Below are 15,471 nucleotides of genomic sequence, written 5' to 3'. Positions count from 1 at the left end.
AAGGTAAACGCAGTTGAACTCTCCACCCCATTTCCAATTATGTTTCTAAATCTCACCTTTCGGCTTCCCATCAATGATTTGTTTCTATGTTTTTTTTTTTTTTATCAATAACACTTTCATTAATTCATCAGTAGAAAATTTACAAGTGGAAGACAAACACACTAGTCACAAAGAACTTCAAGAAAGGAAAGAAGAAAATACAAAGATACAAGGACACTAACATTACAACTTAGCCCAAAACAAGGAATCCCTTTCTGCCCCTTGTTTTGCTAAACCGTCAGCTAGGGAATTAGCCGATCTCTTAATCCAACATGTCTTAATTTCCATCTCCCGCACCAACCATTTGAATTTCCTCTTCTCATTGTTATACTTCCAAAGATCATTTTGTTCTTTGGTCAGCCACCCGATCACCACCTCCGAATCCCCTTCAATTATAAGTTTCTTGATGTTCAATTCCTTAGATTTCCGGGCTCCTTCCATAACTGCACATATCTCAGCTCTAAGGGAGTCACCCACTCCAATTGGGCCTAAGAACATAGCAGAGATGACCCCATTTTCATCTCTAAAAACAACCCCGATCCCCGATTGTCCCGAGTTTCCCCTACTGCATCCATCAAAGTTTAATTTCAAGAATCCACTAGGTGGGGGGGGGGGGGGTCCAAGCCACACTCATTACTGACTTGGTCTGCGTGCAACTTGCAATTTAACCCCACTTCCTCAACATGTCATCCACAGTGTAATCTGTGAATACTTCCAGAGATTTCAGCCACTATACCGCCCCAAATTGTATGATAGCCCTCAAATCTGCTGTCCCTTTCTGAGTTTCTGAGAATATCCTGGAGTTCCTTTCTTCCCACAGTGTCCAACATACTGCAGCCCTTAGTCCTCTCCACATTGTCCTTCCCCTTTTTAATCGCCACCTGAAGAAGGAGGGGGCGAAAAGGCCTTGCATGTCTGATGGGGGATTCCAGTTGCATCCAAATAAGGAGAAAGCCTAATCCCACAATGACCTCGCAAAGTGGCACGACACCATTAGGTGAAAACTAGTCTCCCCATCTGCTTTACATAGAACACACCACTGAGGTGACAAGCAAGTATTGGGTCTCTTCTTTTGGAGTAGATCACCAGTGTTGATTCTTTTCCAGATAGGCTTCCCAACAAAAACTACCAACCCTAGGAGGTATAGCTCTGCACCAAACCTCACCAACAGGAAAAGGGGACAGGGTAGGACTGGTGGACTGGTGGACTGACTTAAGACTTTCAAGAACGAAGCACAAGAAAAAATGCCATTGGGGTTAGGTGTCCAAATTCTAGAATCTGTCCTAGTGGGGTCTAAGACAACGTTATCAAGAAGTGCAAGAAGGCTCGAAATACAGTCGAAGTCTGAATCCCTTAAATCCCTTCTTAGACCCAAGTTCCACCCAATCCTAGAAGTGGAAGAAGACTGGGTGGTGAAAGACGAGATCGGCTCATTTTTCAAATCAGAAAGAGCGTACATAGACGGAAACAGATCCTTTAGAGGGGCGCTCCCCACCCAGGTTTGTTCCCAAAATTTTATGGAGTTACCGGAATTCAAGTCATACCTGATATTAGGAATGAAAACTGGAAGCAGGTCATGAATGGCTTTCCAAGGGGAGTTGCTTGTGACCCTAGCTCTGATTCCAGCGTCCCATCCGTTGTGCTCCAGCCCATGAATACTTGCAACTATTCTAGCCCATAGCTTCTCCTTCTCCATATGAAACCTCCACAGCCACTTCCCCAGTAGAGTCATATTCCTTCTCCTAATACTCCCAATCCCCAAACCACCACACGACTTACTCCTGCACACTATTTCCCAGCTAACTCTATGATCCCTCTTCTCTTCTCCCGGCTCCCACAAGAAATCTCTCATTAACTTCTCTAGTCTGTTAGCAATCTTCACTGGGATTTTAAACACCGACATGAAGAAGATGGGTAAGTTAGCAAGCGTGGCTTTAATTAATGTAATTCTCCCGCCAAGAGAGAGGTAATTCTTTTTCTAGGATACCAATCTTTTTTCAAACCTTTCCATCACCAGGTTCCAGAAGCTCTCTCTCTTGGGATTATCACCTAATGGTAATCCTAAATAGTTCAAAAGCCACCCCGTGACTTCACACCCCAGCACTTCAGCACTCTCCCTGATCTCTCCCTCCTCCAAATTCACCCCCACTACACAGCTTTTCCCAGGGTTAACCTTCAAATTGGACAGTTGCTCAAACAGTTGTATCACCGACTTTAAATTCCTAATAAACCTCACATTACCACCTTCACAAAACAAAATCGTGTCATCAGCAAACTGTAAATGTGTGAGGGGGGTTTCCATCCTCCCAACCCTCCAGCCTCTAATGAGCCCCCTAGAATCTGCTCTGTGAATCAACTTCCCCAAAACCTCTGCAATTAAAATGAACAAGAAAGGAGAAAGGGGGTCTCCTTGTCTTATACCGCTACTGGCTAGAAAGAAATCTACCACCGTCCCGTTCACTAGCACTGAATAATGACAATTCCGGACACAGCCCATGATCCACTTACACCATCTAGCCCCAAACCCGAATTTGGTTAAAACTTTCATCAAGAACTCCCAGTCCACCAAGTCATAAGCCTTTTCCAAGTCCAACTTACAGACCACTCCCTTCTTCTTATCCCTCTTAAAATTCTCCACTCTCATTAGCAGTTAAAATCTGGTTTGTAATATGTCTTCCACTCACAAAAGTTCCTTGATAATGTTCAATGATATCCGGCATTACCTTCTTCAGCCTCAAATACAACACTTTTGCAATGATCTTGTACAAGCTATTCACCAAGCTTATTGGCCTAAAATCCTTGGGGTGGGATGCATCTTTCTTTTTGGGAATTAAGGCTATAAATGTAGAGTTCACACCCGGATTGACAATTCCTCTCCTGAAAAACTCCTCAAACACCCGCAAGAGATCATCTTTCAAAATATCCCAAAAATCTTGATAAAAAGCCATTGTAAACCCATCCGGCCCTGAAGCTTTTGTTCTATCCATAGAAAACACAGCCTCCTTGGTCTCTTCTATATTAAAGCTTCTTTCCATCCTTCTCCTGTTCTCCACCCCTACATCTGGCCAATCCAAACCTTCTACCCACACCCTTCTACTCACAGGCCTTCTTAGAATAGATTTGAAATGCTCCACACAAGCCCTGGCAATCTCCTCTTGCTGTACTAACTCAACTCCATCTACTACCAATTTGGAGATAAAGTTCTTCCTTCTCCTGCCATCTGCTAGAGAGTGGAAATACCTAGTGTTTCTACTCACAGGCCTAGTGTTTCTATGTTATCCTATGTCTCTGTTCCCAAGGATGTCCAAGAAGCCCTCACTTCTCCAGGGTGGTGCCAAGCAATGGAAGAAGAGCTCTCAACCCTGACTCATACTCATACATAGGACCTCACCACTCTTCCACCTAGTAAGCATGTTGTCGGCTCTGTAAGTGGGCGTACACGGTTAGTTGCCAAAGGTTATTCACAGCAGTATGGTATTGATTACACGGACACCTTCTCTCTGATTGCCAAAATTGGGTTAGTTCATGTTCTGATTTCTCTTGCTGCTATGTTTGATTGGCCCTTGTTTCAACTTGACATCAAGAATGCTTTTTTACATGGTGATCTTCTTGAGGAGGTGTACATGGAGCAACCACCAGGGATTGTTGCTCGGGGGAAGGGTGAGAAGGTATGTAGACTTAAGAAGGCTATTTATGGACTTAAACAATCTCCCCATGCATGGTTTGGGAGATTTAGTGAAGTGGTGAAGAAGTTTGGAATGAAACAGTGTCAGGTTGACCATTCCGTATTCAGCTATGAATCAAATGCTGGGAATATCCTCTTGGTGGTATATGTAGATGACATTGTTATCACAGGCAGTGACAGACCAAGAATTGACAAGTTGAAGACTTACTTGCATGATCACTTCCAAACAAAGGATCTTGGCAAATTAAGATGCTTCCTAGGGATAGAGGTTGCGATGTCCAAGAATGGTATTAATCTGTGCCAGAGGAAATATGTTCTTGATCTACTAGAAGAAACAGGGTTGTTGGGTGCCAGACCAGCTGAAACACCTATGGAACTGAATGCTAAATTGGGTAGTGATACCAGTGAGGAGTTTGAGGATCCGGGAAGGTACAAAAGGTTGGTGGGTAAGCTTAATTACCTAACCATCACTCAACTTGATATCTCATTTGCGGTCAGTGTAGTGAGTCACTTTATGCAGAACCCTCGAATCCCACACTAGGAGGCAGTCCTAAGGATTGTGAGGTATTTGAAGGGTGCTCTAGGTCATGGTTTGTTGCATAAGAGTGGAGGAAGTCTTGAGATAGAGGGATACATGGATGTTGATTGGTCGGGTCCATATCTGACAGAAGGTCCACTACAGGGTATTGCACTTTTCTTGGTGGGAACTTAGTGACATGGAAAAGTAAGAAGCAGACAGTGGTAGCAAGCAGTGCAGAGGCTAAATATAAGGCCATGGCACACACAACATGCGAACTAGTGTGGATGAAGCATCTACTAGAGGAAATGGGATACTCGATTGACACTCCTATGAAGTTATACTGTGATAATCAAGTTGCAGTTCATATCTCCTATAATCTAGTGTTTCATGAAAGGATGAAGCACATAGAAGTGGATTGCCACTTTGTACGTGAGAAGGTGCTTAGTGGAGTGATAAGTATAGCATATGTGAACACAGGAAATCAATGGGCAGATTTGTTTACCAAAGGGTTGAATCGGGGAAGAGTGGACTACATATGTAACAAACTGGGACTATATGACATATACTTACTAGATTGAGGGGGAGTGTTAGAGCCAGTTGTACAAGGGTAGTATAGTCCTTTTAAGTTTAGTTATATATGCATTGTTCAGCTGATGTGGCTCTCACTTAAGTGAGGGCACAATGGTAATTCTTGTATACCTTAGAAGAGTATAAATAAAAGAAGGGACTTGAATTTTTCTCCCTAGTTCGGCTGTGACCTTTTCTCCTTCTTCTTCTCCTTCTTCTCTCTCTCTTCTCCTTCTTCTCCCTCTCTTCTCCTTCTCTTTCTTCCGATTTGAACTTATACAAACATCTAGTCTGAGTTTTATCACCCTAAAAATCAGATAAAAGAACTGGGCCCAAGACAATCACTCCCTAACCACCCCTTGCCCACAAGAGCAAGTGAAAACACTTGCTCCTTAAAACAAATGAGCCCAAAATATAATTGCTCCCTTACAACCCCTTGCCTTGCTAGAGAATCTTCCATCCCATTAGCAGCCCATGGAATCCACTGAACAGTTACTGTTACACCTCTTAGATGTCGCTTGATCTTCTTTACCAAATCTCGGTCCAGGCTGCCTTCTTTTCACTTTTTTAACCTACTACTACTTGGGAATCTCCTTCTATTAACAGCTTTCTTAAATTAAGTTTTTCTGCTAATTGGACCCCATACAACACAGCAGACACTTAAGCTTTAGTTGAATCTCCTTGAGTGGTGGGACCTGGGAATAAAGCTAAAATAGTTCCATCTTTATCCCTGAACACTCCTATTCTTGAAGGCCCTGGGTTACCTAAACAGCTCCCATCAAAATTGAGTTTTGTAAAGCTTTCCGATGGTAGCTCCCAATTCTGAACTATTCTAGTCTTTCTTGTAGATGAAAAGGCCACTTCTTTCCAATTCGGCAATTCCTTTTTTATATTATCAAAGGAGAATGGTGAGAACAAGTCCAAGGACTTAACCCAATGAATCACCCTTAGGATACAATCTAAGATTGCATCCACATTTCTCTCCTCATCCTTGAAGAGTCTTGCATTTCTTTCTTTCCGAACAGTCCAAACAACATCAGCCCAAGTACATGATGTACATCTCCACATGCAAATAGACTAGGTGAGCTTGTAGGTAGAGTCCACCTGCACTCAAAGAGGTCAAAGAACCACTCCCAAAGAGAGGTTACAAACGGACAAGGAATTAGAATGTGATAAGTAGTCTCACCATTTGCCTTACAAAGTGTACACTAGTTAGGGGATAAATTTTTCCTTCTCTTTCGAAGCATGTCCAAAGTGTTGATTTTTCCATGAAAGACCTCCCAACAAAAAGTCTCCGTTTTTAAGGGAACTGGTTTGCACCAAACCTCACTCACTAGAAAGGAAGACCCTAAGGGAGCTTAAGCACCAAACCTCACTCACATTCAGCCTCTCTTAAACTTCTTCTGAAACCCAAATTTCAAGCCACTCCCTCAGAACCGGAGTAGAAAGAAGAAATAGGCTCATTTTTAAACAAAGACAATCAATAAGGAGAGGAGAAAGCATCTTTAAGAGTAGAATCACCCACCCAGAGGTCCTCCCAAAACCAAATTTTAGACCTTGAATCATGCCCGACTTGCTCGAGGGAGCAAGGAAGAACTGCATGAATAGCTTTCCAAGGAGAGGAAAAAGTAGCTTTGTTTAAGATTCCAGCATCCCAGCCATTTTGCAACAATCCATGTAGGCTAGCTATTACCTTGTGCCATAGTTTCCACTCTCCAAGGGGAATCTCGACAACCATTTCCTTAGCAATGCTTGATTCTTACATATCGCATTCCCCATCCCTAACCCACCTTCTTCCTTACGCCTGCTCACTATTTCCCACTTCGCCAGACAATCCTTCTTTTCCTCTCCAGGTTCCCAAAGAAAGTTCCTCATTACCTTTTCCAGGAAGTTAGTCACTTTTTGGGAATCTTAATGACAGAGAGGTAATACATCGAAAAATTCGCCAAGGTAGACTTGATCAAGGTTAATCTACCACCTAAAGAGATGTAATTCCATTTCCAAGTTGCTAATCTTTTCTCAAACTTTTCTACAACCGGAGTCCAAAAATTCATACTCCTCACAGACTTTCCCCCAAAGGCAGACCTAGATACTTCAAAGGCCACTCACTAGTTTGACAACCTAAGGTCTCCGCGATTGCTTCTACCTCCCCCTCAACTAAGTTCACCCCTTCTAAACAACTATTTTGGAGGTTAATCTTCAAGCTAGAAATCTTTTTGAAGAGGTTTAGCAACAGCCTTAGCCTTCTTACCTATTGAAGATTGAACTCATCAGAAAATATCATTGTATCATCCGCAAACTATAAATGAGTGACCACTACAACATTTCTTCCCATTCTCCACCCTCTCAATAGACCTTCCCAATCAGCTTTGGAAATCAATCTACTAAGGATGGCTACTGGGTTCTCTACCTCAACCAGAATTCTTGCAATATCTAATTTCTCCCACGTTCTGTTGCAGTCGTCAAACTTTAGGAATTTTCCCCAGGCTGCAGTCACTTCTTTTACTTGTTCCCCTTTTAAAACCTCCTCTGTGAATTCCTTCGAATGAAACACGAACAACCATAGGTCCACATTCAATTTCCTCACCTTTAACACCTTCTCTCTTCCCCATTCTAGTTTCGCGAAGGCCTTAAACTCCCTTGCATCCATCTCCTTCCCTACCACCCTCCCCACAAAGCTTGCATGCAAGACCTTCATCCACTCCTCCATCTTTCGTATCTTCCTGATGCCCCTCTTTGTTTTCCAGGTTCTCCCATGTTTCAGAAAACTTAGAATTTTCAAGGTGACAATGGTGACATGGTTCTAGTGTTCACCATGAAAAGAAGGGATTTCCTCCTTTCTAACCAAATCATCTTATTCAAATGAACTTGTTTGTTAATTAGGGATACCCATGAGTTCCTACAAATGAACTTGTTTTTATTAATGATCTTCTTAGCCTTGCCATTTGTTCATTACTTTATCCGACAATTCCAATATAAATCACTAAGTGGTATCAGAAGCTATAGGGTACCCACTTGAAAATTATGATACGCTCAGCGTTTTCTGCATCAATAAAGCAATAACCCAATTGAAGCAAGACCCCTGAAACCAACAAGAAAAGACAAAGGAGCTAAACCAGAACAGTAGGAATCCAATACATTTCTCTTCCGCCCACTCTAGTCCTAGCCAATCCAAACTCCAAAATAGTAGGAATCCACGTGAGCAAGCTTTTCAGTGGAAACCAAATATCTTGCCTCTCTGAGATGATGGAACAGTATGCAACAGACAGGAATTATGAAAATCCCCAACACTATCTACAAGTCTCTCGCAACCTCCGCTCTTCAATAACCAAGGAATACAAGATTTTAAAATCATTGATAAGAACAAGAATCTCAAACAAATAATTGTCAATGAGGCCATATCCAACAAGACCAGAATACACCATAATAATATTCCTGAATGATCACTGTATGCACCTCCAAAACCAGATAGTTATGGGTTCCCATAAGTGCAGCCATAACAAATGAAAGCTTTACCAGTTCATAGTCTGAAAGTAAATGGGTAGTAGAAGATGGTTGAACTGCATCATTATTTACATTACACATATTCCAATTGCTATGAAATATTTGTGCTCAAAAGACTGTAGTCGAAATTATTTTTGAGTAATTTGGTAAAACCACAAAGATATCAAATTAACTATGTCATATAAAACAAGGAAATGCACAAACAGCACAGACCTCCAAGATGAGCAATTAGCAGTGGTAAAGCAGGCAACAAGGCCTTTGTTTGTTCTGGTTCTCCTGCTGCTATGTTTGTAAGGCACCAGGCTGCCTCAAGCAACTGTAATATGAGAAATATTAACAAAAGCATATATCAGGATACACCCAGGCATCAATAACTTAAAACAGTATAGAAAAATAAAAGACCTAAATAGAGACAAGAAAACAGTAAGGAAAAAAAAGGCAGAGTTGATATCCTAAAACAAAAGACCTAAATAGAGACATAAAGTAGGGTATTTTCAAAATTATTTGAAAAGTTCATCTCATAAAGAGGAAAAAAAGGACGGAGTTGACATTCTGTTGTTATGCAAGCATGACATGTTCAAAAGCTAAGACACTAAATAATAGGCAATCTACAATACTAGTCACTGGACCTGTTCATCTGGTGATCCAAATGGAAGGCACTGAACAAGAGCAGGTACTGCTCCAGCTTTAAGTGCTGCTTCAACAGGAGGCAATTCAGAATTTGATAACAAGCGTCTTAACTCCCGAAGGGCCTCCACTTTCTTCTGCTTTGCACCTTTTCCCCTAATAATTCACAATGACAATGATGTGATCTGAAATCATTACTAAAGCTATGATGGCGGGGGGATACATGGAAAGCATATACACAATGAATCATTATAACCTTCATCAAATTTTTTGATAGTAAATAGAAAATTTTGTTAAAAAGAAAAAATAAGTAAAAGAGAAATACCTTGTCAAGATTAACTAAATATCGTAACACTCATATGCTCTAGATACATACCATGACAATAGACAAACTGAAACATGCTTATGGCAAAGATCTATCAGTGTTGTAAGATTTTTGTCATTCAGGGGTCACCTTTTACTTTGGAAGGTGACAGTTGTTTCTTATGGTTTTATCTAATGAAAGTTACCATTTCCTATCAAAAAAATGAATTGGCACACTGAATGGATGAGGAAAAACAATTAAACTGATAGATCTTTTTTTTTTTTTTGAGAAAGGTAAAGTATAATGTATTGATATCAAAAAGTGTGTGGTCCTCTGTACAATGATAGCTTTCATCAAAGGGAACAAAAAGAATGAATCAGGATGTTTGTTTGAAATGTAACCCCATTCCTTCCAGTGTGAGAGGGTGCCTATAGAGTAGGAACTGATAGAAGGAAACTTCACAAGGGTTAAGCTGATTTCTATACTTTCAAGATTTCCAGCCTGGTTTTGCCTTTTGCCTACGTCATTAGAAAGATTAGATCTTTTGCATCCAAACTGGATATCTCATTTGGTTGGATCCCAAGATCAGCCAATGCTTTAATCAATAGTCTTGCAAGAGGCCAAGTGTCAAAACATGGAGGTGTGATTGCAAGGCATTCCACTATCCTAAGGCATGAAGCATAAGCAGAAAGCACAAGGTGTAAGCCTCTTAAGCATAGTTTTTTAATTAATAAATAATTGAAAATAAGGTAAAATAAATAATATAAAGTAAACATCCCAGAAAAAATGAAAAATTCATATTTGCAATTTCTAATAATAAAACCATCACCTTTAAATATGGAATTGAATTTTCATTGCATGAAACCATCATCATCCACAATTATGTAAGTATCATCGGCCATCAATACATCACTTACAAAGTTGATAATCAAAATTCTGGAATTAACAATTTACATAAATTGTACACCATTAACATAAACATGTATTATCTCATATTCAAATTAATGTGATGCATTAAAAGAAATAAAAGTTATGGTTTCCCCGCTTCAATTTCAAACATTTTATTGTAACATTACAAATTTACAACAAACAAATTTGAAGGGTTTTTGTCCTCTGAATTATGTTAATATTTGATGGGGAACACAATAACATGCCCCACTTTTATATGTATTATTTTTATATTATAAAAAAATAGATTGAAAGGTAAAAACATATGAGACATAAGCCTCCTGTATAAAGCACAGTAGAGGTGTGCATCTCATATGCCTCTAAACTGGAGGCATATGCCTCTATTCTGCATTTCTGAGCATTTTCTTAATAGAGGCATATGCCTCCAGTGCCTTTTAAAACAGTGATTGTAATATGCCTTAGATTATGTTTGTTGGTCAGTGTACACTGTACAGAGCCATTTCTTCCCCACTATCCAGATTGGAAGTAGGGGTGTACCTTACTTTTTGTTTCACGTCTTAATAAATCTTCTTTGATCTAGATGCTGGTAAAAAGAAAGCAACATCAGTTTCACAGACCTAAGTCATCCAAATATGTAGTTGGAGAAACCAATCCCAAAATACCCATTCTTCAAGTTTGGTTTCCCTTCCAATAGGATTATTTACAACCCTGCAGAGATAAAATTCATATTGTTTTTCTCCCAATAATATCCAGATTCCAAATTATCCTCCATTGTCACAAAAGTTAAGTTGTTGTGAGTTGTTAAAATACAACTGCCACTAAATAGCTATGACAGGCATTACAAAAAGGAACTCAGCCCAACTAAAGTCTAATCCCAACTAATTGTTGAAGCCAAATATTCATTACAAAATGACATTAATTAACAAAATGGGGAAGAATGGAGAAAATGTTGTTTGGTAGGTGAATGAAGGTGGGTAAGGAAATACTGGTATAAAATAGCAGATTTTAAATCTTCTACAGCACGAGAAGTTGAAGCGTCCAAAGCTGCATCCTCTTCGCTAGTCACCATATCTTTAACCAAAGAAATGTCATTATCATCAAATACGCCATCTCTGCAAAGACGCTTGGCGCGTACTAATGCTCCTCTTCTTTCTTTGCCAACTGTAACCGCATACTGTCGTCTTCGATGCGCCGCTACATTTCCAACTGGAATGAAGGGGTAAGTAGTTAGACTAGATTTCGCTTTTTAACCGAAACATAATAATAATTTCGACTTGTATGCTTAGGCAAAATGTTTTCTATTGAACATAGCAGTTCGATACATGGTTCCTTGATGAACTCAGTATCATTCATATAGCTTCTTCTTTCCATTAATAACTAAAACTTGAACTTCGACTCCACAAATTTACAAAGAATTATCATAAAACCGGGGGAAAAAAACTTCAAACTTCGAATTTCGGATTTTCTTTTCATTACTTTCGCGATCTTAAGATTCTAATCCATTCAAATCACAGTGAATTGGCTTGAGTATAAATGTCATTATAACTACGATTAGCGTCAAAAAGAAACAATCACAGCGAGCGACTAAACTCGAAAAGTTAAAACCATTCCGGGGAGATAACGAGGCATATATTCAAAAGAAACAGCAAATTGATCGAAAGAAGTCAAGTTTACATGCCTGAAGACTTGATAGGGTCTCTTCTATGCGAAGGAAAACTTTCATCCGCCATTTTCGATCACCAAAGATATCTCGGACTCTCTTTATGTGCTTCCGCGGTTTTCGATCTTAGGGAACAAACACAATGCAGTGCTTAAGAATCAGAGAAACCTTGCTCTTGACCCAAAAACGAAAAAGAAACTTCTACGGATATTCTTACACTGTTTAAGATCCTCTTACAAGCGACAACCGATGTCTCTCGCCTACGGACGAAAACCCGCTGCTTTGATGTCTAACAAGTAAGGTAATAAAGGAGACTGATGTGCATAGGAGTATAGAAATAGAACTGAAAATACAAACAAATAAATATAAATAAATAAGGCACAAAATTTAGGGAAAAAGACGTAAAGGATAATTTTCTCAAAATATCAGCTGGCGCCTGGCGGTTTAGGGAATTTTTTTTTATTTTTTCGTTCCAAAACCAGTCTAATTCTCAATATTTTTAAGAAAGATAAGCGGCTTTTCATTTTTTTAATGAAAAAAAAATCCGGGGTTACTCCGGTCCGGATATTGACTTCGTTCTATGTTATGCAATGTAAATGGATCCGGGGTTAATCCGGTAACCCGCCCCCTGGCTGTAGCTGAATACAGGTAAATGAGTTTTGCTATGCTTCTAATTCGGGTTTAAGCGGTTTTGAATATTAAATAGGGACGGTGTGCGATTTGGTGCTCCCTATTGGTTGATAGTACAGACGCTGAATTAAGTAGGTCATCTTATTGAGTTGTAAGAAGGAATTGATTTAAATGTTCGGGTTGCTTTACTGAAAGTGGACACTCTGATGCTTAAGTTAACAAGATGATAATATGATTGCAATAATGCAGGAATTAAGAGTGTTTAGGAGCTAAATTCCATGTACCTTGTGAGATTGAAGATAAGTTGCCATGAGTCCGAAGTAGGCGGGGTGATACCAGCTTTTCCGACATGACGTTGTGATCCCAGAAAAGTCGGAGGCGATAGCCTGCTTAAGGGGGAGGTTGCCCGGCACATCAGGCAAGTCGCTAACTAAGATCAAGTCAAATCGGTGGAAATAGGCCACCTCTTATACTGGCCTAAGGTCTTGCCTGGCTGTTCGCAATCCTATCTACCAAAGTGGTGTCGAGGTCATCAAAGGTGGTTGTGAAGTATTCAAAGTGTTCCTGGAGTCTGTTTACACTCTCCTCTTCTATAATACCACATGTTATATCATTGGAGGACCTAATTATCCATCATCAAATACGTTATGAGTGTTTTATGTGACCTTAAGGGCTGTAAATAAATTCCAAATTTCCAAAATCTGATTCGGCATCAAATCCAATTATATTATAATTGATTCAAATATATAAATTCATAAATTATATATTATAGATGTAAGTTAAAAAAATAATTAGCGTTTTTATTATCTTCTTGTGATTAGATTAAGTCTGAATGGGATATGATTCAAATCTGATAAGGATTCCAATATTGCTTGCTGAATCCGACCCGAATTTTATCAGTCCACAGCCCGACTCCCAAACAGGCCTAAAATGATTGGCAGGGCTATCACAGTTCACAGGGACATTACAATTGAAGTTCCTTGATGAAAAGAAATAAGAAAATACCACCGTGCCCTCTATAAAAGGATAAGAATGCATCTAAATCAACTTGTCACGCCTTCCTTTCTTGTAGAAAACTCCACTGGTTTTGCTTCATGACTTAACAGCTGAAAATCTGGAAATCTGGAGTGCTGGATAGAAAGAAATAAATCGATGGTCCAGTGTTTGCTTTTGGTGTAAATGAGAATTACTGGGGTAAATTTTACACCTGGTTTGATTTTATTCCTATTTATTTTCAATGTAAATTTTACATAAAAATTCGATGTAAATTCTATTCATAGTGGAGTTTTACATCAATAAAATCTATGTAATTTTTTCCATGCATTGACATACCTTTTTCACTTTACAGCGGTTCACTATTTAAACCGAAATAAATAAATGCAGTCTATTGCTATTAAGTTGCTAATGGAGATTTGTCAGCAGGGCCTAAGCGCAGCAGCTTCTGGCTTTCCAAGATGGGCCCTATATAGACAGCCTTTCAGCCATATTCAGTGAAAAATCCAGAATCGAAAAATCAGTTTGGAGCACAATTTTGTGAGAACTGAATCCACCCTCGAGATTTAGAAACCAGGTCAAGGAAAGCTTTTTTTTTTTTTGGTCATGGATGAAAGGTATGAAGCTTTCCAATAGGGTTGTTCATAAAAATGCCTAACCCGACCAAATCAATAAATCCAGACCGACTCAATCTGAGTCGGACAGGTTTTCATTAGTATCGATCGGTTTCAGGTTGGGCAAATATATAAATCGATATATCGGGTTGGTTTCGATTTTCTTGTGTGAAAACTGAAACCAACTTGACCCAAACTGAACTAATAGTTCCAAATTTGAGTAGTTTCTTACTTAACTATAACTAGTCTTCTACTAGAACTAGAAGGCCCATTAGGCAACTACAATTAGAATGGGCAATCTATTATAGTTTCTAACTTTCTATAATCTTTTACACCAAATAGGCAACCCATTAGGCAATTACAATTAGAATTCAATTAGGTGTCCTTTTGTACAGGAGCAAAACCGAAACTGACCCAAACCGACTCAAACCGACCAGGTCGGTTTGGCCTATCAGTGGATCGGTTTCGGTTTTCACCTCAAGTAACCCGATCAGGTCGAATCGGTTGGGAAAATCCCAATAAACCAACCCAACCCGACCTATGAACACCCGATCAGGTCGAATCGATCGAATCGGTTGCCAAAGGGATCAACGTTAAAACTATCATTGTGAGGTTGACACATTTCATTCCCATTTCGGTCCCACAAATTCAAAATAAAGTAAGAGTAACAGAATAACTTTCTCTGAACTAAGTATATTTGCCTCATCACATGCTAACAAATTTGACTTGCTCTTCCAACTTAAATAACTCACCGCGATTTAGACAACCTTCCCCAACTTCGAAAAGCCACTCCTTTTCTATTCTATCAATAAAAGAAAGGAAATTTTCATACGGTATAGAGCTTACGTGATATGGAGAGCTCCTAGAACATGGAATTCTGGTTGTAGGGGTCCCGCCTGAACCTGGGTTGGGATCGAATCACACTCACACCCGTGAAGAATTCCCATAAGCACCCCACGGCCCATCCCAGCTGTGTATTGAAAGCATCTCTCATAACAAATACGGAAAATATTCCAAATGCACGTTGAGAAGTACATGTGAGGTTCCAATCTGATCCCGCGGATGAAGAGGGCATGGCCCATAAGACAGCAAGGCCTACACAGGGTGAACAGCTCAAGGTTGAACCGTTGAAGTCTCTGGTTCTTTATCAACAGTCTAGTAGTATGATTTGCTACTTATGCTTCTTAATGAAAGGTTGAAGTCTCTGGTACTTAGTTAACAATCTAGTAGTATGATTTGCTACTTATGCTTCTTAATGGAAGACGGCAAAAGCTTGGCCTACGGCGGGTAATAACATAAAAGAACACTTGCTATGGTTTCTTCAGCGACTAGGCCCTAGGAGTTCCTGCTTGTAAAGTGTAGAGTAAACTAAGATTCAAAGTATCAATACAGCCTGATAAGCCGGCAGAGGTGTATTGG

The 15,471-nt window shown here is 39.7% G+C and overlaps 1 protein-coding gene across 2 annotated transcripts in view; it reads right to left on the bottom strand.

Moving 5' to 3' along the window:
- The window catches only part of LOC148870273 (importin subunit alpha-9), a 52,063-nt gene extending 39,720 nt beyond the window's left edge, over nt 1–12,343 (bottom strand). For both annotated transcript variants that reach the window (XR_016107468.1, XM_088971009.1), the window contains exons 1-5: nt 12,033–12,343; nt 11,834–11,940; nt 11,142–11,361; nt 8,945–9,098; nt 8,529–8,631 (exon numbers count right to left, since the gene is read on the bottom strand). Coding sequence is in view for 1 of the 2 variants with exons in the window: in XM_088971009.1 (XP_088827135.1) it covers nt 8,529–8,631; nt 8,945–9,098; nt 11,142–11,361; nt 11,834–11,885 (529 nt within the window). In the remaining variant the exon portion in view is untranslated. The remainder of the gene's footprint in view (nt 1–8,528; nt 8,632–8,944; nt 9,099–11,141; nt 11,362–11,833; nt 11,941–12,032) is intronic.
- Between the last annotated feature and the right edge of the window lie 3,128 nt (nt 12,344–15,471).

This window comes from Nelumbo lutea, chromosome 2 (assembly GCF_056320005.1).
Source record: "Nelumbo lutea isolate HS-2025 chromosome 2, American lotus-T2T, whole genome shotgun sequence".
Classification (NCBI taxonomy): Eukaryota; Viridiplantae; Streptophyta; class Magnoliopsida; order Proteales; family Nelumbonaceae; genus Nelumbo; species Nelumbo lutea.
Note: the sequence above shows the minus strand (reverse complement) of the source record. Positions and strands in the feature narration are given on the sequence as shown.